General features: G+C 36.1%; 2 protein-coding genes across 2 annotated transcripts in view; both read right to left on the reverse strand.

Annotated features, from left to right (window-relative positions):
• Positions 1 to 1,261, reverse strand: part of LOC113236993 (DNA N6-methyl adenine demethylase) — a 217,647-nt gene extending 216,386 nt beyond the window's left edge. Inside the window, exon 1 of the mRNA XM_026473232.1 lies at positions 1,068 to 1,261. The gene's annotated coding sequence lies outside the window, so the exon portion shown is untranslated. The remainder of the gene's footprint in view (positions 1 to 1,067) is intronic.
• A 5,946-nt stretch (positions 1,262 to 7,207) lies between these two features.
• LOC113236636 (protein spaetzle 5) lies at positions 7,208 to 23,344 on the reverse strand. Its single transcript, XM_026472798.1, has 7 exons — positions 23,327 to 23,344; positions 16,652 to 16,797; positions 14,971 to 15,185; positions 13,062 to 13,422; positions 9,154 to 9,324; positions 8,644 to 8,826; positions 7,208 to 8,380 (listed from the first exon to the last, which is right to left on the reverse strand). Exons 1-7 carry the CDS (start codon positions 23,342 to 23,344, stop codon positions 8,206 to 8,208), a joined length of 1,269 nt encoding a protein of 422 aa, XP_026328583.1. The 3' UTR covers positions 7,208 to 8,205.
• Between the last annotated feature and the right edge of the window lie 823 nt (positions 23,345 to 24,167).

The following is a 24,167-nucleotide window of genomic DNA, read 5'->3' on the forward strand; positions in this document are numbered from 1 at the left end:
GTCTTTGACCAACGTTCGGCCCATTTTTTTGTCCTTCTATTTCATAGTTGCTGGCTGCCTCTTGCTTTACGTAAACGTAAATGTTTACGATATGGGTACAGAATTCTAATTAGCAAAACGATCAGTATTTACTATGTTCCCCAATAGTACACTACCGTGATGTTTTTTGTTTAATTATTTAAAAGCATGTTACTAAGGAAATTCTTTGTTTACAAACTTGGTGTACTAACATGCAACAACATAGTAGGCTGCTGCTGTTATCGAAAAACAACAAATTCCTACTGAAGCAGACTAACTACGAAGCATTTGTCAAATTACTAATGGCAAAGTCTAGAGTCTAGACGATTTGAACTCGAGATCTTTTTAATAGAATCAGTAACGGAAGGAAGGCATTTGGAGCTTTCAAACTCCCGTTCAAGATGAGTGCAGATGCAACGGTTTTTAGATAAAAATCGACATTCTTTTCGGTTTAAATTCGTTCGGGACAATTAAGGGTTAAATTACGTGACATCATGCGCGTCGCAACAATGACGCGCCGATGCGTCATCGCGCAAATGCCATTTCTTTGATGCGATCGAATTGTGGCTCTTTCCACAAAGGCTTCCATCACTACATTAGTTTGAGATGCTTCAACTCTGCCTGTAGTGACAAACAACTGCCTGTTACTGGTACACTTATTGCGTTGAATCAATTGCGCACTTCAAGTGTTGGTTGTAGTTGCTTTACTCTGTTACCAACATCACGAATAACTTTATCGAGTATAAATTCAAAAGTCACGTATGGGGTCAATAAGTTTTTAAGTACATTAAGCCCCCAAATTTTTTCCATGCATTTCAAATTTACAACGATCGATTCGCGAAAGCTCCAAACAGCGAAAGCTCCAAACAACGAAAGCTGTGGCGGAAGCACGCAAACGCGCACCGGACCTCGCTTCACGCTCCACTGCCGTCGCAACTCTTGTACCTCTACTCTAAAATTGAATCCACAAAAAGCTTCCACTCAAAACTACACTTCCACAACTTGAAAGCTCACACAAAACTTTCGGTATTCAGAACGCGAACTTGTACCTTCTCCGGTAGCTCGATCCATCCGCGCCTCTTTTTTCTTCGTCTCGCTGCCTCGAAAACACAAAACGGTTCGAAGGACGCACGCGAAAAATAAACAAAAAGGGAATCGGAGTTCACGATCGCGTCAGTAGTGCGCGCGTGTCGCGTCGCGTGAATATACGGCGCGCGCGTGAAGCGGCGGCGGCGGGTGGCGGCGGACTGGCGGCGCGGCAGCTGCGGCGGCAGCGCGGCGCGGCCAATGGCGTGCGGTCACGTGACGCCGGCTCCCCGCGCCCGCACGCTTGTTTACAAATAATAATAATAGGGCCGGTGGTGCCGGTGGCGCCGCCTCTACACCGCGGCCGCTACGCGCTACGAGCTACGCACAGCTGTCGCTGCATTTGGCGGGATTCGATTAGGAACATTCGCCCAAAGCTTCGATCTGTTTACTTGAAGCTTTCGTGTTGGCGTTCTATCGATCCACGCAACTTTTGAGTAGTTCCGTGTCCGCCGCTACAACAGTTTTTTCTCTGTTATAAGTATACGACGTAGTGAATCTATCACGTGCTTTACGTACCAAAGTAAACGATCCCCTTGTTATCAGATTTTGTTTATTGGTTTTAAAAGGGTTATCCCGTGCCCATTAACTAAATTATTCTGCAATTTTTGTTGGGAGGGTGTGACATCCATCCCTATTTCGCGACAGGTTGATGTTTCCGATTGTTTTGCGTTCAGGATGTAAGGTGCAAGGAGGGTTTCAACCCCAGTGCATACGGTGGCAGTGTGGCACCTATGGCGCCGGAATATTCCCCTCGGCCTAATATCTGTGATCTGAGGTGCCCCATGGCCTCCCCATGCTTATTGGGACGGGACACTTGACAAACTTATTCTTAATTGATCCCTTCACCTATTTATGCAGCACCCTAATATTTCCACTTTTCGTATTTAACCTGTTTCCCCACAAAATGTGAACAGAGTAAGGTTTTGTTAACTTAGGGGTGTAGAATTTCTTCAGGTGAACAAAAGCAGAATGTTTTTTGTAGATGTGTACTAAAGTTTTAAAGTACAAATACTACTCGTTGTTAAACGCTTGTATTATCGACTAAGCGAAATCCCCAAAATATGATTCACATCCGACAGTTCAAGTAAACACGTCCGAATTCTCGGAAACTTCCAATATTTTGCAATCCATCCCATCGCACCCCTCGCAAAATGACTCATAATGTGAACCCAAAGAATACCAAAGTTATTTTCTAGTTTTAGGGTATTGCAAAGTTGTGGAAGCATTAAACTGTGGAACTCTCTGCTTGAATCGATCAGACGCACTAAGTGTCGTATTCCAGAACTCTACTCAATACTCAAGTCAGGGCTTGAGTATTGCAGTGAGCACTGAAAATCATACTCAAGTCCTTGCCATTAGGGTCGTATTTCCAGTGCTTGAAATCACACTCTAGTCTGCTCAAGTCCTGACTTGAGCATTGAGTAGAGTTCTGGAATACGAGCCTAAGGGTTGTATTCTAGAACTCTACTCAATGCTCAAGTCAGGACTTGAGTATGATTCAAAACACTAGAAATCATACTCAAGTCCTTGCCATTAGGGTCGTATTTCCAGTGCTTGAAATCATGCTCAAGTTTGCTCAAATCCTGACTTGAGCATTGAGTAGTGTTCTGGAATACGACCCTAAGTCTGTCGAGTCTTTCAAAATTTTAATCGAAGCTCATTATCTTATACTCTAATTATTGTACTCTCCTATTCTTACCTGTTTTAATTTTTATGTGTTTTCTTAATTTGTTGTTATTTATTTATTACTATTATTTTGGATACCAGTTTTAGATTATTATTATTATACTAATTCTTTTTTTTTTCATTTGTGTATATGCAATATGTGTATTAAATGCGTATTCTGTTGCTCCCTCAATTAATTATTATCTTACAGTTTTTCCTGTAATCCGAAAGTTGCCTGAAAGATATTGCTTTATAGCAGTAAGGCCGCCTGTTTTACCTGCCTTTATTTGTGTTCTTATGTATTTGTCTCAGTGCAATAAAGAATATTTGTATTAAATTGTTGTTTAAAGAAAGTGCTGACTGTTTTCTATTTGTTTACATTTTCCGGTAACTGTATCTATCTAGGTACATAAGTTGTATGACACCCGTACGGACCTGAAACCCGTACTACAATCCGTCCTCACCACCTTTCGTCTACGTGCTTGGATGCACGCTAGCCTTTCTATCACTCACGGCGTTTAGGTATCAGGAATATATCTGCCATAGTTCGTTTTTGGAAGAACCCCACTATAAACATCGTTATAGATCATGGTCAAGCGCTAGTGACTGTCTGCCAGATTAATATATATATTGGCTTTGACACACCTCCAAAACATAGCCAATTTATGAATATTATGCATCGGTATTTCTACGTTTACTTCTAAGTTTTTGTAACCAGTAATTTTAATATACTACTATACTAAAACGGTACTGTAATAAAACGAACCAAAAGCGAACTTATCTAGGGATTAATGCTACATTAAAAGTACCAATTCTTTGGAGGTACGACCCATTTAAAATACTTGGTTACCAAGATCACGAAGAAGAGGTACGAAGCTCAGGCTTTGGTCACCCATCCAGGCACTGATCAAGCGTGACGTTGCTTAACCTTGCTAGTCGTTTTGTAGATGTAGAACTTAGCTATATATACAATTGAAACATTCTCCCCCTATAAAGTGACTCATCAAAATTTCACCACCCACGGTATTACGGAGTCACTCATTTTCTGATCAAACGTCATTACTTCTCGAATACATCATTGGTAGCATCTGGCAGTCATTAATATTATTATTTCCATTATATTTTAACAAATCATAATTCATTTGCACATGTTTTTGCTGTTTCATTCTTTCGTTTTTTAATTATATATTAAATAATAAAGGTTTGCATTTTGTGGAGTAATCGATATGCGTTAATGTAAATTTGTTTCTAAAGTAGTCAATAACTATGATGCGTATACGTGTGTCGGTTTGTTTGTAATTAGAGATAACAAGCTGACAGTTAGCGGGTTGCCAGTTTTTGATGAAATAAAAATAGTGTTGTCTTACAAAATCAACTTTACTGATACACTCAGTAACCCGTCAGGGTTTATCTTTTTGATAATTTCAAATTTAAAAAAATTTAATACAAAAGTAACAGAAATGTGAGCAGACTTAGGGTCGTATTCTAGAACTCTACTCAATGCTCAAGTCAGGACTTGAGTATGATTTCAAGCACTAGAAATCATACTCAAGTCTTGATTTGAGCATTGAGTAGAGTTCTGGAATACAACCCTAAATCTAAATGAATTATTAGTTAGCTACTAATGTAAGAACTCACTATATTTGAGAACTTTGAAATTGTAATAATATTTTTTTGATTATTTAACAAGAATATTTAGTAATTTTATTTTAAGACGAACTAAATATCATACCTAAAAAGAACTGCTATTTTTATAACAATTCCGGGACACAGATTACTTTCAATTTGTGCCTTATGTGTGGTATTGTTATTCAGTGTTTATGCATTTTATTAGTTTCATTGTCATTTTTGCTCAGGTGTGTCCATATTTGATAAGAATATTCTTATCCATTTCACGCTATATTAGAATATTCCCGTAGGTTATACTTCAAACTACTTCTATATGAGTCACAGACCCATTTGACATGTTTGTTTTTTTATTAATTTGTATTTCCTCTTTTTTATTGCATATTCAGTAAATAAAGTAATTATGTATAATTTTATTATTGCTTCCGATAAAAAAAAACCATCATTTCTTACGTAACCTTCGTTATCACTTTTCCGAATACATTTGCACAACATCAAAAATTAAAGACTGCAACTCGCAAACCGTTCTTGCATCGAGACACGCCAATTTCATTCCTACAAAAGTGCGTAATATCGATTACTGGCTCCCTTGCCCTATAGTCCATCTCGTTCGCACAACGCACACTTGCGTACTTGCGAAACAAAGAAGGGGGTAACGCAAACGAAGCGCGAACTGTTGGACTTTACGCTGGTAATATAGCGGCCATTTTGTTTTTCTTCATTCTACATAGGACGTTTTTTGTTTTTGGCGTGCTTCCCCGCTTGGTCGCCATGACAACCGATCTGTCACACGCACAGTACGTAAAACGCAAGCATTGATTTTTTCCTCGCTTCCTCTTTTACTTTTACGCGTGTCGAACGACTTTTTGCTTGAAATTTTATTTTTTTGAAAGCGCGAGTTTTGGCTTCGAAAGTGCTTTCGGTATTATAGTGCGCGACTTGCATTTGATATTTTGCTATTTTATTGTGAAATGTGATTTTATGGACTATTATTATTAATAATAGAATTACCTTTAATTAGTGTTGTTTTTGAATTGCATTGTAACTTTTTAATTGTAATTTTAGAACTATTGTTAATTTTTATATTTCGTCGAATAGTTCAAATCGGTAATGTATAAACGTTACATGTCGTGCAAAGTTTAAAAATTGGCTGTTTATGTATGTAAATATCGATTAAAAATCACAAAACTATATTATTGCAATAAAACGAAATTCAAAGGGAATGTACGTTGGATTGATAAATACTGTAACATCAAGTTAGGTTAAGGGAAATTTTGTTAAGGTAGGCTCGACCCCAAGGGTGCGGCCCAAGGGTTTTCATCCCCCGCCCGCACCCCGCTCTCTCGTTAACTCAATAGAAGAAAAACATGTTGTCTCGGAGGGCAAAACATGAGTCACCGGGTCCGCAAAAAAATTTTCAAGAGGTTGCAAAAAAAGGCACCAAGATTGAAATTGAGAATTTTTTAGGGGATTGATAGGTAATCAGCTATCTCTTACTAAATGCCTATCTGTAAGGAACATTTGACTTTTTCGCTACTTTAGAACTTCTGAAAATATCTCGCAGACCTTCAGAGATCATCTGTGTGTAGTTGATAGATAGCCGATTGCAATAGGTGTTAATATAACCATGCAAAGCCGAGAACTTTGACGATAAGCTCTAAGAGTGATTTAAACAAAGTCGATTCCAGCTTGAACCTACTTAAAATGTAACAACAAATTACCATACGAGTACTTGAAGACTTTAACACGTGCCAAAGATTTTCATATATACGTTGTTTGCTTTTTGTTTGCAAAAGTAATATTGTTGTAGAATATTTTGACAAAATAAAAGAACACTGTAAAAATTAGGCACAAGTGTTTTATTTTTAATAATAATTACTATTATATTACATTATTTACTAAAATATATTTTACAATGGATGAAAATAATTTAATAAATAACCGCGTTAAATAAACAGAAGCAAGGGATATTGAAAATAGTTTCGAGTGTAACTAATAAACAAAAAAAAACAAGTGTTATGTATTGGGTCTCATACATATAACTTAGTGAGTTTCTATTGACACATTTAAACTTCTTAGTCGTCATAATTATGACCAAATACCTTCTCGTTACAATTAAAAATAGGAGTTCAGTCCGATTTTTAAAGATAACAAACGGACATTTAGTGGGTTGCTAACTTTTCATAGAATAGTGTTGTCTTAAAAGATTGAATTCACCGACTCACTCAGTAGGTAATCAATGTAAATAACATATTTTTAATAATAATATGTAAGTATAAATTTAATGATTAAATAAATGAAATATTGTTGAGCACATTAATAGTCTTACAAGATCAACTTTACTGACTCATTTAGTGAGTCGACAAGGTAAATTACATCTTTTTAATCTTTATTTGGTATTAATTAAATTTTTATTAAATTGATTATTTTTTTTTTTACAATTATTTTTTGTGAAATTACTCCACTAGTTTGTTATAATTATTAATACAAAGATCGAATATTTAGAAAAAATCCTTCGACCCGGCCGGATTCGAACCGACGTCTTCTAGCAGACCGTCTCAGACGCTACGCCAACTAAGCCACGGAACGAACCAGCGGACCTTACGAATTTTTCCATGTGCTTGTTGTGGGATCTTTGTATTTGGTTTTCATTGACTTTTTATAACAATAATAATATTATAAAAAGTCGTTGTGCCTATGTTGGCATAGACGATTTGCTAGAAGACGTCAATTCGAATCCGGCCGGATCGAAGGAATTTTTCCTAAGTGTTCTTTGTATTAATAATTATTACAAAACACTTGGTATTAATTTTAAAAAATCATGACTTATAATAGAAAAGTGATAGAAATATGAAAAGACTATATGGAAATGAATTGTGTTATAGCAGATCAATAGTTCAACATTCAATGTTTATTATGGAGCATACATAGTATTGGAGCTATATTACTGGAGTAATTATTATCACAAAAAAATTATGAGTAATCATGGATGATATTCAATAAAAATAACTATCTTTAACTCTTCTTTTTGTCTGACTCTGTTTCAGTGAGTGAATGAGACACGCAATCAACATGACAACATTATTTTTGAAAATGCTATTATTAGCTGCCAGTTTGTTTTTTCAATCAAAAATCAGACTATATATAGGTAAAAAGTTAAAAGGCATACTCGCATCCCACCGCCATTTAAAAAAATGTATAAAAATCAGAAGGACTAAGTTCGAAATGTCTCCTTTATTGCTTAAGTTTACTATTATATTTACATTTTTTCTAAGTTATTAATACTTAGTTATTGTTTGTTGTGCCGCGAACAAATTTCTAAGAGGAATTCTAAGAATTTTGTGCTATTTACATAACAGACTAAGGCGGGAATTTGGGATTACACAAATTCTACACTATTAAAATTACTACGTGTAATATAATTTTCAATCAATGGCCAGGAATTCTTCTTGAAATTGCCTAGCAGCACAAAATTATGGTAACATTTTTTTATACAATTATAATACTCTGCCTTAGGGTGAAACAAACATCTTGGCCTATTTAAAAAGCTAGGCTCCACAAAACATGTTTACACATACTAATTTTAATACGTCATGACTTCGTTATATGAAAACTTAAGAAAAGGCAGTGACTTCATTATTAAACTCTATTGAGAGAGCTCCACTAATCGACTACGTTAAATCAAACCGATGTAATAATGTTAGGAGCGCCATCTAGTATTGAGTAGCAGCAACGTGAACATGCTGATTATTTAAGTCATAGCTAATCACAACGACAAAATTACATGTTGAATCCAAAAATTTTATATTATTGGACATTACTAATTATAGTACATTGGCAGCAGCTAGGAATCCAGAATAAGTCTGTATATAATTGATTTCCTGTAGATTCAAGAGCTACTAAACGTTTTTGTATATATTTTTGTTGACACTGAGATCTGTATCCAGTTGGTATCGAGCAGATTCCATTGCATTCTGTTGACCTGTCAAAAACATATTAAATAAAGAATATCATATAGAGTGACTAAATACTAAAACTTCTTAGTAATTGTTGGTTGAGGCTATATCTTAACAGATGGCGATGGGCACAGCAAAATTTGTTGTAATTTACAGTAAAAAATATAGATGGCGTTGTAAGTACATTTTCTCAAAACAGCCTTTTTTTGCGGTCATTGCATTTAATTACATTGGGCTTTGAAATTTTTAGCGTTACTTTTTGAAATTGCACATAGTAGGAAATACTTACATGCAAACCTCAGTCTTGACCAACTGCGTCATATTTTCGGGCATGTTAACAACAAATTTCCAATTGCCTCTGTTGTTCATTGCCGCCCGAGGCGTAATGTATTCGGTTCGGGATCTGCACAAATCTATCGTGTTCCCAGCTTGCCGTCGCGTTCGTTCCGCTGATTCCGCTGAGGTTTCCGCGCTGCGGGATTAGAAAATAGCACTTAAGAAAACACAAAGGTTGGGAAAACGTGTTTAATATAGAGCCAGGTAAACCAAAAGATATATCCACTGACGGTTAAAGAAAGTTCTGGATTATTGAGTATGAAAGACAGAATGTTAAATTGTGAAGTATATAGCATCAGCATGTTACAATATCGGACTGACCAAAATGTAACAAAAAGTAAGAAAAAAAACGTTCTCAATTTTGGACCACGTCGCAGAGAATGACCTCTCTTGAATAAGATACGGCCATCTTGAAATTTACGGTCAGAGGATGTAAGGGTAGATATAGTAGGATGCATTTTACCTGGCAAGGCCCAATGCTATCCGTAGCGCTTCAGCGCCTGTTAAGGTTCTTTTGGAAGCAGCTTTTACCAGCTCGGCGTTACGCTTCTTGCGATGCCGGACGGCATTTGGGCGACTGGGGAACGATAACGACCGTCCCACTAAGACATTAGATCGGGATGGAGAGACGTATCTGAAAGTAAGAAAATATAATAAAGAATTCGCAATCTTAGTGTAGTGAGGCGACATCTGCAAAATAATAAATAACTTTTTTAAGCTTCATTTATGGGAGTTAGTTTACATCTATATATATATATATATATATATATATATATAACTTGCTTAATGTACTTAGTATTATTTTTATGATTTTCAAACATTTGGCGTATGATCACAAATGTGGCTTTATTGTACGAATGGTACGAATTATAAACTCCTTTTTTTATTATTGTTCTTACAGATAAGTTTACGTTCATGCATTTAAAGATAACCAGTTGAATCGAACGAAAAAAAGCGAATTACGGTAAAAAAAATCCATAACAAAAGTTGTATATGTATACTTTTTTTATTGAATTGATATATTCCATTAGTTTTTATGTCAAATAACTTACTTCACTAGTTTGTTATAATTATTGACACAAAGATCGAACACTCAAAAAAAGTCCTTTTAGTATTTTTTAAATTTTGTATTCGGTTTTTCAACGACTTTTTAGCCGTAGCGCCATCTATGAGAAATATATGAAAGTTATTGTTGAAGAGTTGTATATATTCAACATTTATATAGGTATTCTTAAACTTTTATTTGAAAAATACACACAATTACTCTACGTTAGTAAGCTGAACTATATTATTTTACGTACTCAATACGATTTTTGCGAACGAGAATGCATTATGTCACACTTAGGAATTGACAGGAATTTTCCAGTCGTTGACTTGCAAAGTTGTTTACGTGTACTAAAGAATAATTAAAGATATTTTGGGTCATTATGAAATAATACCCAGTATGAAGCACGGTATTACACTGTTTGGGACTTCCCAACGGTTTACGGTCGTGAGAACGATCGCGATGTATCTCAACAATGCGATGAACAAATTTCGTTACGTCTAGCGAATCCTTGATTTCGACACCTAGTTGAGCGATGGAAAATACCGTGTGGAAATCTATGTGTCATCGAAGTACGGCGAACGGAGACCATTCATATGAAACTCTATGCCATTAATAATAAGTCCAAAGTGTAACGCTGTTCGCTATGTAGTGACGTAAACAACTGTAATAAATAGTTTAAGAAAGAAGACACACCAAACCACGCATGAAATAGATGTGTCGAAGCAAGAACAGAATAATACAAATGACACTTTTAATAATTTTGTTATTATATATTCCTTCGTCGGAACCATCTAAAATGTTTCACAATTGCACATTATAACCCGCAAACCTGGGAGAATAAACCTGGTAACTTGAATCTTCGATTGGTAATCGACGAAGACCAAACTATAAAAACAGCTACAGAAAATACAGTTGCGTGGAATGACTCGCATGATACTGGTGTATTCTGTGACTTTTCCTAGGCATTTGATTGTGTGCACCATTAAACTTTGGTCAGGAAACTTCGCCATTATAGCGCGGCGGGCCGTGATCCTTCGTGACCTTCTTAAATCGTATTTGAGTGGTAGGATCCAGAGAGTCCACGTCAACGGTACGAGGTTAACAGGCAGAGCTTAAGTTAGCATGGGTGTCTCGTAAGGTTCAATTCTAGGTCCATTTCTGTTATGACTTGAAACTATGTGAAAGATACCACGAGACATGAATTAGTATTGTTTGCTTGCCATACTTCTTTATTATTAAAAAGTTAAAAGGCATCGGTATGCTTCTGGCGATGTGAAAAATGCTATTACAAATAGATTGTGTAAAATTTATATTAGCTAATGTTAGACAGACAAGTTCAATCCTAATATTTAGAAATTAAAAAATAATGTCGATACAGTCGATTTTAAGGGTAACTTTAGATGCTAAATTGTAATCCACATATAGCCAATCGATCAAAGTGACTCTGTACTGCAGAATATGCGATTTAAAGAAACTTAAATTTTTAGACATTGAAACCGCTAGATTGGTTTGCTTCAACTACTACCATAATTAAATTAACTGCTGTTAGCTTAGAGGAAATGCCGCTGATGTTAATACTTGTACAATCTTTATGTTATTTATATTTAAGAGCGCTGTCAGTGCATTTTACCATCTGAGACCCAAAATGCTCATCGTGCGTTCCCCTTATGTCGTGACGACAGATACTCGAGCATATTAAAGCGTCGTGGTCTGTATATTTAAATGAAGTTGTTCACATATAGTAAAACACGGGTAACTGTTGTTCACGACTTTATTGACGTTACGACGATAGACTGTCGTGACAATAGGAAGAGCTAGAACGATAGTCGTCAGACGATAAATAAAACATCATGATACAAATGTGACGATAGACTAATAATCGCAGCTTTAAACCATTCTGTCGTGCAAACTTGTCACGATCTAGTGGGAACAGCTAGACACGACAGTCGTTCAACGATAAAATAAACGTCGACGATACAATTACGACAGATAGTCGTGATGTGGGAAGAGGCTAGACGCGACAGTCGTTCAACGATAAATAAAACGTTACAACATAATGGGTAAGCGCCCCCAGAAAGGTAAGTAGTGACAGTCGTTATTAATATAACATAGAAAATAAACTGGCTGTTATTTACAAAGCTGGCTGTCTTCACAAAGCTACAAAACCATTGAATAGGTGCAATTTGTACGCTTCTGCAAAAAGATTCCTGTTGAATTTAAAATTTGCTATTTGCTTAGCTTAAAACAATTGTAAAACAAAAACTTTATACAGAATATTATTATTACACAGCTTTTGCGCATTTGGATGATAAAAAAGCATGGGAGTTTAGTTTTTTAGGTTGTTTCTGCTTGTGAACAAATACCTCTATTTACAAAGAGTAGAGTTTCTTGCTTGTTCTTCTCAGGGGAGTCTATTTTTCAAATGATTGACAGTGTTTAATCAATTTTACTTCAAGTTTAAAGGGCAAAACGTCGCATTGCAAACAACACCACTCAAGTCAATTCGATAAATTTTAAAGGAGAGTTAAAACTGTATATACAGGGTTATTTGTAAAATACTGATCATTATATATATTCCTACTTTTTACAAATACTATCTGCTACTTTTTAAATTTGGTAGTACGTTCAAACGTGCAAGCGTCCTCCCCGACGACCCCCACACCCGTTCTTGCAATTTGCGTCGGATTGGTATTAACTTCTTTTGTTACCGTTCAGAATTGTTCCCATTAAGAGCGATATTTAAATACTTTTTTATATTTGTACGTAAAGAGAATCTGATGAATTAAAAGTCAGTGAACAAAAGTTCTTGTTTATGCCCTTAGTAATATAGTCTTGCGAGGTTGTTAGTACTGCCCTCCTTGTCATAAACAACGCATTTGCATTTTGATAACTAAAGCTTCAAGCGTGAAACATACAGAGAGCGGGTGCGGGTCGGGCGCATCTCGGATCGGGCGCGAGTCGGGTCGGGCGCGAGTCGGGTCGGTCGCGAGTCGGGTCGGGCGCGAGTCGGGTCGGGCGCGAGTCGGGTCGGGAGTGTTGTCGTCCATATAAATACACGGAATTAGATTCGCCGCGGTCCCGACCCGATTCGCGCCCGACCCGCACCCGTTCTCTGTGTGTTTCATACTTAATTATCACCTAAGAGAGTGTCAATTACGCGAATTTTGCTTAACAATAAAATTTAAAGTAAATAAGATACAAATAATTGCTTATGTTAATAACTCAATTTTCGCTAAGAATGTCGATCACGTCGTTTACGGCGGTAGAGTATTTTACAAATGACCATGTATTATTGCGTACAAGATTTTTTAATTTCCACTTACTTCCACCATTCGCTAGGATTGTAGTGCGTAACACCTACGCTAGCTGCTGGTCGAATCCAATCATTATTGTTGAAGTTCGGGTAAAAGCTCGGCGGCGTGTTGAAAAAATTCTGATTGTAAACCGCCACATTGTTCGGTAGATTGGGGGCAATATTGGACCCAAAGTTCGTCCCAACATTTGGCCTGTAGGCTTTCTTGCTATAATCAGCGTCGTATTGTTGAGGGCTCCAGTAGCCGGGGTTTGAATGGTAGCCGTGGAACCCGAATTTGGAGAAATTTTGGGATTGGTATGCGTTGATGTTGTATGGCGTTGGATCTACGGGTGATGGCGGCTGGAGGGGTGTCTTTTGGGAGAAAATATCTGGAAAATAAGTACAATTCATTTATTAAGAACGTACTTCCATTTTTTAATTTTTATATATGTATGTACCTCTATTTTTATAGAATTTACATCACAGATATAGATCAAGTTTAGTCTGGTCGGTTATTTTACTTTTTTATTTTAGGTCTAAATTGAAAATAAAAAAATTCTCGATTGTAATTTTTTCTTTCATTTGTTTTAATTTCCTACTAAGGCTGTTTTCAGAGCAGTACGGATTTATCCACGGGTGCGGTGTAACACGTGTGGCGTTAGAACATCGTTTTACAGTGACGCGAATTGCTCTGGACGGAACATTCTCCGCGTGAACTCCGCTCCGGTCCTGTCTACCGTGAATATCCGCAATAAATTAAATACTCGATTCCTGTTTAGATACTCGACCGTACGCACAGCTGAGAAACCGGCCTAACACAGGTTTGTCGAGTAGTTCGAGGTTAATTTTGGGTTCTTGTGAATTTCGTAAAGTTTTTTTAACTTTGATTTAATCAGTGTTAAACGGCTACAATTTTTTGTTTTTCAGCCGTTTTTGATTTGTCATAAAATCCAAAAATAAATGCTGGCTCTCAATTTCAATTAAAAATAGATTGTAAAGTTAAAAAAGATTGCAATAAGTTAAAGTTATGATACTTTTGACACTAGTTGTGTTTGCGAATTTGCGCACTACGTCCACTTCGTATCAGGGGGTCTACTCTCGATCTCTGTAAGACATCCGTTCGAAACAATTACTGTCAAATAAGTAATATTCGACCAAATTAAAAGACAGGTATCAAGTATGAAGCTTCATTCGCATCACGCGTCTTTTCATTTGGTCGAGTATTGCTTATTTGACAGTAATTGTTTCGGACGGATGTCGGACGGAGATCGAGAGTAGACCCCCAGTTCCGAATCCGAGAAATGACGGTCCGAAATGTCACAGGTGTCCGAAGTGTCAGTTTATGTCTAGGAGTATATTCGTATTTTCTCGGATTCTAATTGGAATTAGTGCACAAGCGACATCCGAAGTGGGTCCGAATTTTGTAGATTTTTATAGTCTTGGATTCGGAACGATTTCCTATCTTTATGTAGAAGGGCTGTATCTCCTAACACTATGTCAAGCCTAAAAAGAAGCATCAATGTGAAATTAACAAATAAAATATTTTTATTTTTAATTATTATATACTTTGTGTCCAATTCCTATTCACTTAAATATTAATGTTACTATTTTATATTCTCACTTGTTTGTTGCTTAATGTGCCGTGTATATAATTCGACAAGTATGTAGAAGATTCTCAATTTTGTTTTCAATTTATACACAATAGAATTTACACGTACAGTCAAGCTTGACACCAAAAGGTTTAAATTTCACTCTAGGCTGCTTGCAATAAGAACGGTCCAAAGTCCAAAGTGTCAAGCTTGATGTGCTCTTGACTGTACAGTGTCCCAAAAACCAATTTTGGTTTTCCAACCGTTAATTTAGTTGTAGGATAAGATACAATGATAGCAATAAATTCTACTACATGACTAAATTAAATGAAATTCGACATTACTTACCATGGTTGTATCTAGTATGAAATTTAGTATTGTAGTCTTTTGGATACACTGATACATCGTTGACGAGTGATATTTGGTCCACGTTCGGTAATGAACCGGGCCCGTATCCGTATGGATAATCATTCTTCTTCGATCCGAAATCTTCACGACTTTCGTCGGACAGTAGTGTTCGGATGTCGTATTGGCCAGCATCTATAAGCTGCCGGATTATATGCCTGAAATACATAGTACAGAGATGGTAATTAGAGTTATAATGTCAGCTGCAGCCGATAAACCAGGTAAGTAGATGGGGAAAGAAAGAGAGAGAGAATAACACATGATGACGAATTCTTCTTTTTAGATTTCAATTCCGGCGGCAATTTTTTCTTACCAGTTTAGTGGGCTATAACAGGGAAACAAATTGGACAAGTCATAGAAACCATTTATTGCAATGCCACAACACAAAAATACACAGAAAGAAAGAATAAAAAAAACAAAGAAGTCAAATTTTAAACAGTCAACACAATTTGACTAACTGCCACAGCCGAGATTAAACAGTGACGGTGGTTTTCAGTGGACCCTAAAATCGAGTAAGACGAGTGTGACGAGTACCTACCGGACGTGTGTGACGAGTGTATTAAATCCCTATCAGTTGAGTAACTCGTTATTAGAATGCGGGTAAAGCAGGGTGTATTAACTTCCTCTCTGCTTTTTAACGTGTACATGGACAACCTTGTCGAGGGTTTTAGCAGTATGCATTTGGGCTGTCAATAATCATCACTTACGTCGACGATTGGTGCTGCTGGTCTCCTCGATAAATGATCGGAGGAAGCTGCTATCCTATTGTGAGTCATACATGAGGGTTCATGGTTTGAAATATCAAGAAGAGTAAAATAATTCGTTAGCGACGTCAAATGTCTTAATTACAAGTTTAAATAAAATAAATTTATTAGGTTTTTAAAATTATGATAGCGGCCAATCTAAGTCTGGAAATAAAATCACATTTAAAATAAACTGTAATTACTAAATAGTACGTATCCGGACTGATATTTACAACTATCAGTTTCTTAACGTCGAGCGACATCTAGCCCCTAAAAAAGGAATTTCAGTATCTTCGTATGGATATGGCCCACATTTAGTTCACGTAATATCAGATGTACTGATTGGACCGATTTGTAATAAGCTAATAAATGGTTAACTACTTCATCATAAAAAATAAAGTCGATAATTTCTTCTCCAAAATGCCACGCGAGAAAATGATAAAACGACGAAGTTCCCAAAATCAGGGATAGATGGCACGTTTCACAAAAAAATTATTTGTGTCCGATTTACCAGTGTAATAGTCTGTGGTGTGTTATTAATTATCTTAGTTTTTATGGCTTAGCTTCACGCCTTTTGACATTACTAGTATTCAAAATAATTTCCTCTGAACTTTCGCCACGTCACAAACCCACAGCACATTCAGCTTCTATTAACGTTGTTTACGGCTTCTGTAGTTTATTTTGATACAATAATACAGCCTTCAAACTCTTTAATTTCTGTCTTCTCAGAATAGTAACCCCAAAACAAAATTTACATAATTATACAAATGTAATTAAATAGACGCATAACAATTATGTCAACAAAAATTTATATGGGAGTTTGCCATTGTCCTTTATTTCTGATTAAAGATTCCGTAGCTCGGGAACATAATATTACTTACTCGGGATATGGATCCGGGTGTACACAGTATGTGAGTCCTGGCTGGGCACAAGGTGGCGAGTGTCCTGGCGGCGAGGGTTCGAACCCGCAACTCTGACCGTACTGGCAACTATAACCGTCACCACCGCGCCCTGTTGTCCATATTAACTGAAATGATAATTGTTTAGCTGATTAATTATGTGTGCCATATATAACTTATAAGTACACTTAATAAAGCACAAAGAAATAAGTAAACCTATAAAAGTTTTTTTTTTGCGACACGACTGTCCATAACAGTTGCAGTGCCACTCAGAGCTTTAAATCGCAAAGATCTGAGGGGAATTGCCAGTGTGCCCGATATCCTCAGGATATGTTGACAAGTCTCCTGTGCCGGTAATTTCACCAGCACCCTTACCCTTCTAAATAGGAACGTAGCAATGCTAACATTACTGCTTGGCGGCAGAAACAGATAAGGTGGCAGTATTTTCCCTGGACGAACTCTTTCACAGGGGGCTCTATTAAAAACTGGGTATATCGTGTTGCTGATTTTTTTGTTGATCTACTGATGAGTAATATTTTTGTCCACCATTTTGTAGAAGTTATCTGATAATTGTATTAATTGATAAATAAAACTAATTTGTTTTTAAGCACTAATATAAAGTTTAGGCATCGCAACTACATTTTAGAATTGTAAGATTTAATTGTATAACTTTATGAGAAACGTCCAATAATTAAGGCCGCTTTTTATTGTTTATTTTAGTATTAATAGGCTGTCGTGTCACACCAAAACACTGCAAGGTTCAATACAGTGTTTTGTCATTTCATAACAACGAGAACGAGGGAATAGTTATTTGTTAGGTAAGGCTGCAAAGTTGTTGATAGACGCGAGCGCTTGTACTGAAACCTGAGCAAGCGAAGGAAGCTAAGATTGAAGAAAGAAGAAGATCAAAAATAGATTCTTGAGCGTAGCGAGGTTTTTAAGGCACGAGACGCAAAACAACTTTGCTGCCGAGCGAAACACACAACTTTTCACCTCAACAAAGCAAAGAAAATCATCATCATCAGACGAATGAAAAACAGGTGAAGTATAAAACATCAGTTTTTGAGATTCGCTCTGGACCTTTTGGAGGGAAAAGTGTCGTTTTTATTTTGACTTTCAATTATTTTGTGAAATCTAGTTTAAAGTGGAATAGGATAGTGCTATTGTGCCTTAATCGAAGATTAAAACGCGAAATTATACGAATCTCGAACTAAAATACCCGTATCGGCCCGTTTTAAGGAATCCCGAGTCAATCCAAGCACGCCGCCTCAAATTGCCTATCCTGTTTGTGGCGGCCATATTTACTGAAACATATTTAAACTTCATGTTTAGGCTGATGGCTTTGCCAAAGCCTTAATAAATGAATAAAAAAAAACATCAGTTTTTTTACAAGAAAAAGTTTATCTTCGGATGCGTTCTGAATTTACACCTCATCAATTTTTATTCTTGCTTGTACTTTTATTTTGTGTGATTAAGCGATTATTGAAATTGTTTTTGTTCTTCGAAGCATTAAAATAATTTAATAAACACAATTAGTTATCATTGGCGATTTAATGTCAACAATAATAAGAATAAAATATACCAACGGATTTATATTACATAAATAAGTAACGTACAAGTCGCTTATTTGAACGTGTAATAATTGTTTTTTTATCGTCAAGTTCGAATTTCAAAAACCTTTTCCACGCAAGCGTGTAAAAAACGCTTTTGCGCGCAGATTTGAAAGGAAAAAGTTTTAAAAAGAAATTCGTTTTTCAATAGAAATAACGAAACAACTTACTTTCCAAAGTAAAATTATAATAGCTTTGTTATAATAAAAATAGATTTGTTTCGTAAAATTAAATGTATCTTTTTTTGTTATTAACCTTAGAATAATAACGCATAGAATGATAGTTTCATATCAAACGAACTGTCACAAGTGAGACAAAAATCAAATTTATGTAGGCTAGTTTTAGTAGTAGGTTAATTTTCGGTTTTAGTGAATATTTATATAAAAATACAAGTTGAAACGCATTACTTCCTTGTGGAATGTGATGTTAGTATCTATTTTATGTTTGTCTGACGTATTTTTACACTCATTTACCGCACATTTCGTCATTTTTAGCTAAAATTCTGGAGTTGTTCGCGGTGCAAGTTGACCTTGAGCACTGAAGGCCCGAAAATGACAAAAAAATCCTTCACGCAGCTTTTTCTTAAAATGCTGTTTTTGATATTACTTGTTTACAAACATTTACAGTGTTTTGGTTTGACAAGGTAGAGAGTGTCATTTACAATTGCTTCACTTGTATTTAGATTAAATTATAATTAAATAAATTTGTCTTTTATCTTTTTAACCGACTTAAAAAAGAGGTTCTCAGTTGTATTGTATTTTTTTTGTGTGAATGTTACGCGACCACTCCGACATTTGTGAAGCGATTTCGATAATATTTTATTTTGTTGGAAAGGAGGTACTTTAGTGGTCCCTTTCAAATTTAAAGAAAATATTCCACCTTTAAGGATGGCATGGCATGGCATGCGGTTTATTGGATTTCACCCACTTTACGGTAACAAATTTTAATAGAAACTTGGCAAATAGTTGTAATTAAACAAAGTTTTGAGTTCGATGGTTACCTATCAATAGTTCGAAATGACATTTTCCAGAAATAACGTTTGGTCGAATTTTCATAACCTCGAAAGTAATTTTAAGAGGAAAATGTTTTTTTCTTTTAAACCTTTTTTTACCGAACCTACCCGGGCTGGGAGAAATATTCTCGTGAGTATATATAATACTCTCATGAGTTTGAACTCTTTTTATGTGTGTGTCCATCATTGACTAACAAATAAATGGACAACGGGTCTAATACAAAAACCACGAAAAAAATGTCCCAAGTTAACCTATTTAAACGTAGTGACATGTCAAGGAATATGAAAAAGCTAAAACGTTGAATTGTAATGTCATCGCAGTACTGTCTAATTTTGCTTGCTTCGCTGTCAGTCGAACAAACGAAGACTAGAGCGTGAATGACGCTCTGTATACGATTTTAACGCCCTATAAGTTCGGACACTTTTTAGCGCGGACCCGACGTCCATATAATTGTAAGTCAATGGTGTCCATGGCACTCGTGATACAGGGTTTCCCTTGTATCTATGATAATATCTGTGTAGTGCGTTAGTGCGTCGGCAATAAAAAACTCTTTGCCTTAGATAATGAATGTTCCATGGGATTTCGATAAATTAACACGAGATGAAATCCAGAAACAATTGTAGTTAATAAACGCACGCAAAGTACATCTCGTTCTTGTTACACCAACGCCCACCGGTTTGGTTAACCAAATGTCAATGTCACTATTAATCACCGGTTCGATGCCTGACGAAAGCCAATTCAAGATTTGTTGAAAAAGGTCAACAGTGACTAATCATTTTCAACGGAAATGATGTCGATTGATTTTGTAGTGCACATTTCTCAACTATGACCGGATTATAAATGTATATATACAATATAATGCAAATACTTTATATTATACACACAATCGAAGGCCTTTTTGTACAATGTCAATAATATCAAGTGACGGGACGAACTAGTCGTGCTCCTGGTGGCAAGCGACACGCATATTCTTCTCGAATGGAAATAGTAAAACTTCGAGATAAAAATGAGAACCGATGACACCACAGGTGGTCTAAACCAGCACTACGTATCTCGTATTCGTATCGCATAAATGAAAGCGATGCGCGCGCTCCGAACCGAATTTCCGAGTACCTCGCCTTCTCACGGTTTCCTAGAGAAGTGTCTGACTGAATAACAAGATGTCTTATCGATTTCTTATGTTATCACGATTCCTACACATTGGAAACTATTTTTTTGTATCTAAATCGCGTATCAAATATATTTTTTCAAACAAACCAACTAATGTTTCATAAACATACCACCTTACACTGAAGTTGCACTCTTGGTATAATAAGGCCACATCTATGTTTACCACATTTAGTAGCAGTACAACTACTTGTGAAAGAGTTTGTTCAGGGAAGTACACCACATATCGCAACTATCTGTCGTGACTGTATCGTGAACGTTTATTTTATCGTTGAACGACTGTCGTGTCTAGCTGTTCCCATTGGATCGTGACGACAATTTATCGGTTCACGGGAACCGTCTTGTCGTTTGCACGACTGAATTGTTTGAAGCTGCGATTATCTGTCGTCACATTTTTATCGTGACGTTTTATTTATCGTCGAACAACCGCAACTCTAGCTCTTCCCATTGTCACGACGGTCTGTCGTCGTAACGTCAAAAATGTCGTGAACAACAGTTAATCGTGTTGTGCCATGTGTGAACAACTTCATTAAATTTATACAAGCCACAACACTTAAATTGCACGACCATCCGTCGTCACGACATAATGGAAACGGCTCTTATCCTTCCGAACTGGTACGCAGCAATACTCATATTACTGCTGGGCAGCAGAAATACGTACGGTAGCAGTACTTCCTTGGACGAACTCTTTCACAAGGAGCTGTACTAAAATAGAAAGAAAATTATCACAAGGGTCAACGCTTTAAATCAAGGTGCGAAGGAGCGAATTAAACATCAAGTTGATCTTACTTAATGTTATTATTTACAAGGTTGATAGTAATTATCTGTCATCACCTCGTGACATATGTGATTGCTGTGATCCACATTGTGATTTCATAATGGATCAAATATAACGATGATTCAGTACAATGTGGATCAAATTGTTTCTATTGATTGGATCTGTGTCAAGATCTTCGCTGATGGTCTAGTTTTATTTGGTTAAGTCTTGTATTGTTGCTACGCCTATATAATAACCAATCGAATAATGCACGAAAGGAGCGTCCCCGCAATGACCTACGACTCGTAATCCTAATATGTACGTCTGCCGTAACCTGGGCAAGAATCGGCGAGTACATTAACTGACTGGCAATTCAATTCATCACGATGGCAAACGTGTCCCACGCTTCAGCATGACAGGTAGTGGCAATAACTTCTGGTCTCCAATAACATAGTGCATGCCATCGATACGACCAGAAGAAGAATCCAATGATTTTAATCGGTAAATAATCAAACTTTTTCTATAATACTAAGTAATTAAGCCATGGAAAGCGACACACCTATTCATAATAGTTGCAGTGTCTATTCGAGTTTTAAATCGCAAAGATCTTAGGATGTTAGGGGCATTGCCGCTACGCCCGTTATCCTGAGACATAAGTTGTCATGTCCCATTTGCCTGTAATTTCACCAGCACTCTTAACCCTTCCAAACCTAAACATAGTAATGCTTGGCGGCAGAAATAGGTAAGGTAGTGTACTTCCCTGAAGAAACTCTTACACAAGGAGTTCTACTGCTACCAAATGTGGCAGATGTGGCCTTATTATACCAAGGCAGTTTCAGATGGTTTGCTTTAATATTACGTAGTTATAACTGTGATCCCATGATAATAACCTGCAAAAGAGAAACGTACCAGATAACGTTTCTCTTTTGCAGTTGCTTTTTGTTTGAGAAAAATGTATTTGATAAGCGATTTAGATCCAGAATAATAGTTTCTAACGTATAGGAATTGTGATAACCTGAGAAATCGATAAGACATCTTGTTATTCAGTCAGACACTTCTCCAGGACACCGTGGGAAGGCGAGATACTCGGGAATTCAGTTCGCATTACTATAATGATTAAATTACTGCTTGGCGGCAGTAGTAGGAAAGGTGGTAGTACTTCTCTGGATAAACTCTTTCACAAGGAGATATACTGCTACTAAAAATACAAATACAAGTACGAATGTGATTCATTCTTGAACACCTAGTTACGTTAGGTGATTAGTTAATTAAGTATCTTGGAAATTATACTACTTTTTCGGATCCCAATCAGGTATATTTGTTTTGTCAAACAAACCAAACATTACGATCCTTTTACATAGTAGTATGAAAAGTAATTATAGATCAAATTGACTTAAAATGTTTCTTAAACAAAAAGATATTTTAGGTCGCTCTCAAAAGTTGTTAAAAACCAAACGAAAGATCTGCAATAACGACATAGAAAAAATTGTGAGCTCCGGTGGTTCGTTCCGTGGTTAGAAAACAAAAAAGTAACGAGAACGAACACTCACCGCCCCTCCCTAGCTTTCAATACCGCTCCACGCCCCGCACATTGACGGTCACATTGACTGAACGATAACAAGGTTGTAGGCTAGCCGTTTTCGCGCTAAGACGGGTTTGATATTTGAATATAGTTTTCATTTATTCATTACGAAACTTGTACGTTAATACATATATAACATCACTGTACGTTACTATTTGTAGGGGTCGTGAATTGTGCTGTGTACGGCTGTTTGTCATTATCTAAACGGGATAAACATAACAGTTTCTTTCGTTTTCCGACTTTTTTTTTATTTGAGACTCATTCAATTATTGTTTTTTTTTTCATTTATTTAGTGCAGAGTAGAATATATAATACAGATTTATTATACCAAAATAATGGGACGCCATAACTTTGTGAGCTAGTAGACAAGGGTTCTCGAATTTTCAATTTGTGTTGCCGATAAATATTACGTAGTGAATATATCTAACTATTAACTAGGTAATGATAAACTTGGACACGCAATTTCTAATACCTTGTTTATCTTATTTAAAATATATAATATTTATAATAAATATAATATAAAAGTACCTGTCCAAAATATACCATTTTAGGAGATATGCTTTTAATATATTTTTTAAATAAATATTCAATATTATTCTATTAAGTGAATTAAAAAAAAAATATTATATCGATATAAATACCTAACGAACATGTGTAATTATTGTAATTCTATTAATAGAATTATGGATAACAGATAAATGTTAGAATTTTCGATATGTTACCGCTCTGATCACGTAACGTAATAGTACGAGAAAGTGATGGATAACCCTGCCACTTCACGCACACATTTTCGCGTGTGCAGATAGCGCCTTGCTATATGTAGTAGTAGTAGGTAAGTAACTGTCGATTGTATGGAGTGTCCGGGGTATGTCTTGGCTTAGTTGAGAAGCTGGTTGAATCCAGCCGGATCAAAGGGTTTTTTCTAAGTGTTCGTATCTTTGTGTTAATAATTATAACAAACTAGGAGAGCAATTTCACAAAAGAAATAATTAAATATCACGATGGTGAAATATTCTGGCATTCAATAAACTTAATTGCGTAAGTGTTATAATTATTATATTACTTTGCAAAACTAACCACCTACGGCAACAAGTAATAAGTCTGACAATAGAGACACAATTACACAATTTTCCCACGTAAGTGTAACACTTTGTTATATTAGTTTTATAACAGCACGACCTTTGCAACTTCCGATTTTTTTCTCTCCACACATAGTTCCTTAAACACGATTTCCCTGTTTTGAACGAAAGTTAACTTTTTATTAGAACTAGCTGTAATAAATGTGTAACTGTGTTACATGGTGGAATGTAACAACTTATGTAACATAGACATTATTGTTGAATAACTGCAAGAGATTAAAGATGCTTAG

Source organism: Hyposmocoma kahamanoa, unplaced genomic scaffold, assembly GCF_003589595.1.
Source record: "Hyposmocoma kahamanoa isolate Upper Pololo Valley unplaced genomic scaffold, ASM358959v1 92, whole genome shotgun sequence".
Lineage (NCBI taxonomy): Eukaryota > Metazoa > Arthropoda > Insecta > Lepidoptera > Cosmopterigidae > Hyposmocoma > Hyposmocoma kahamanoa.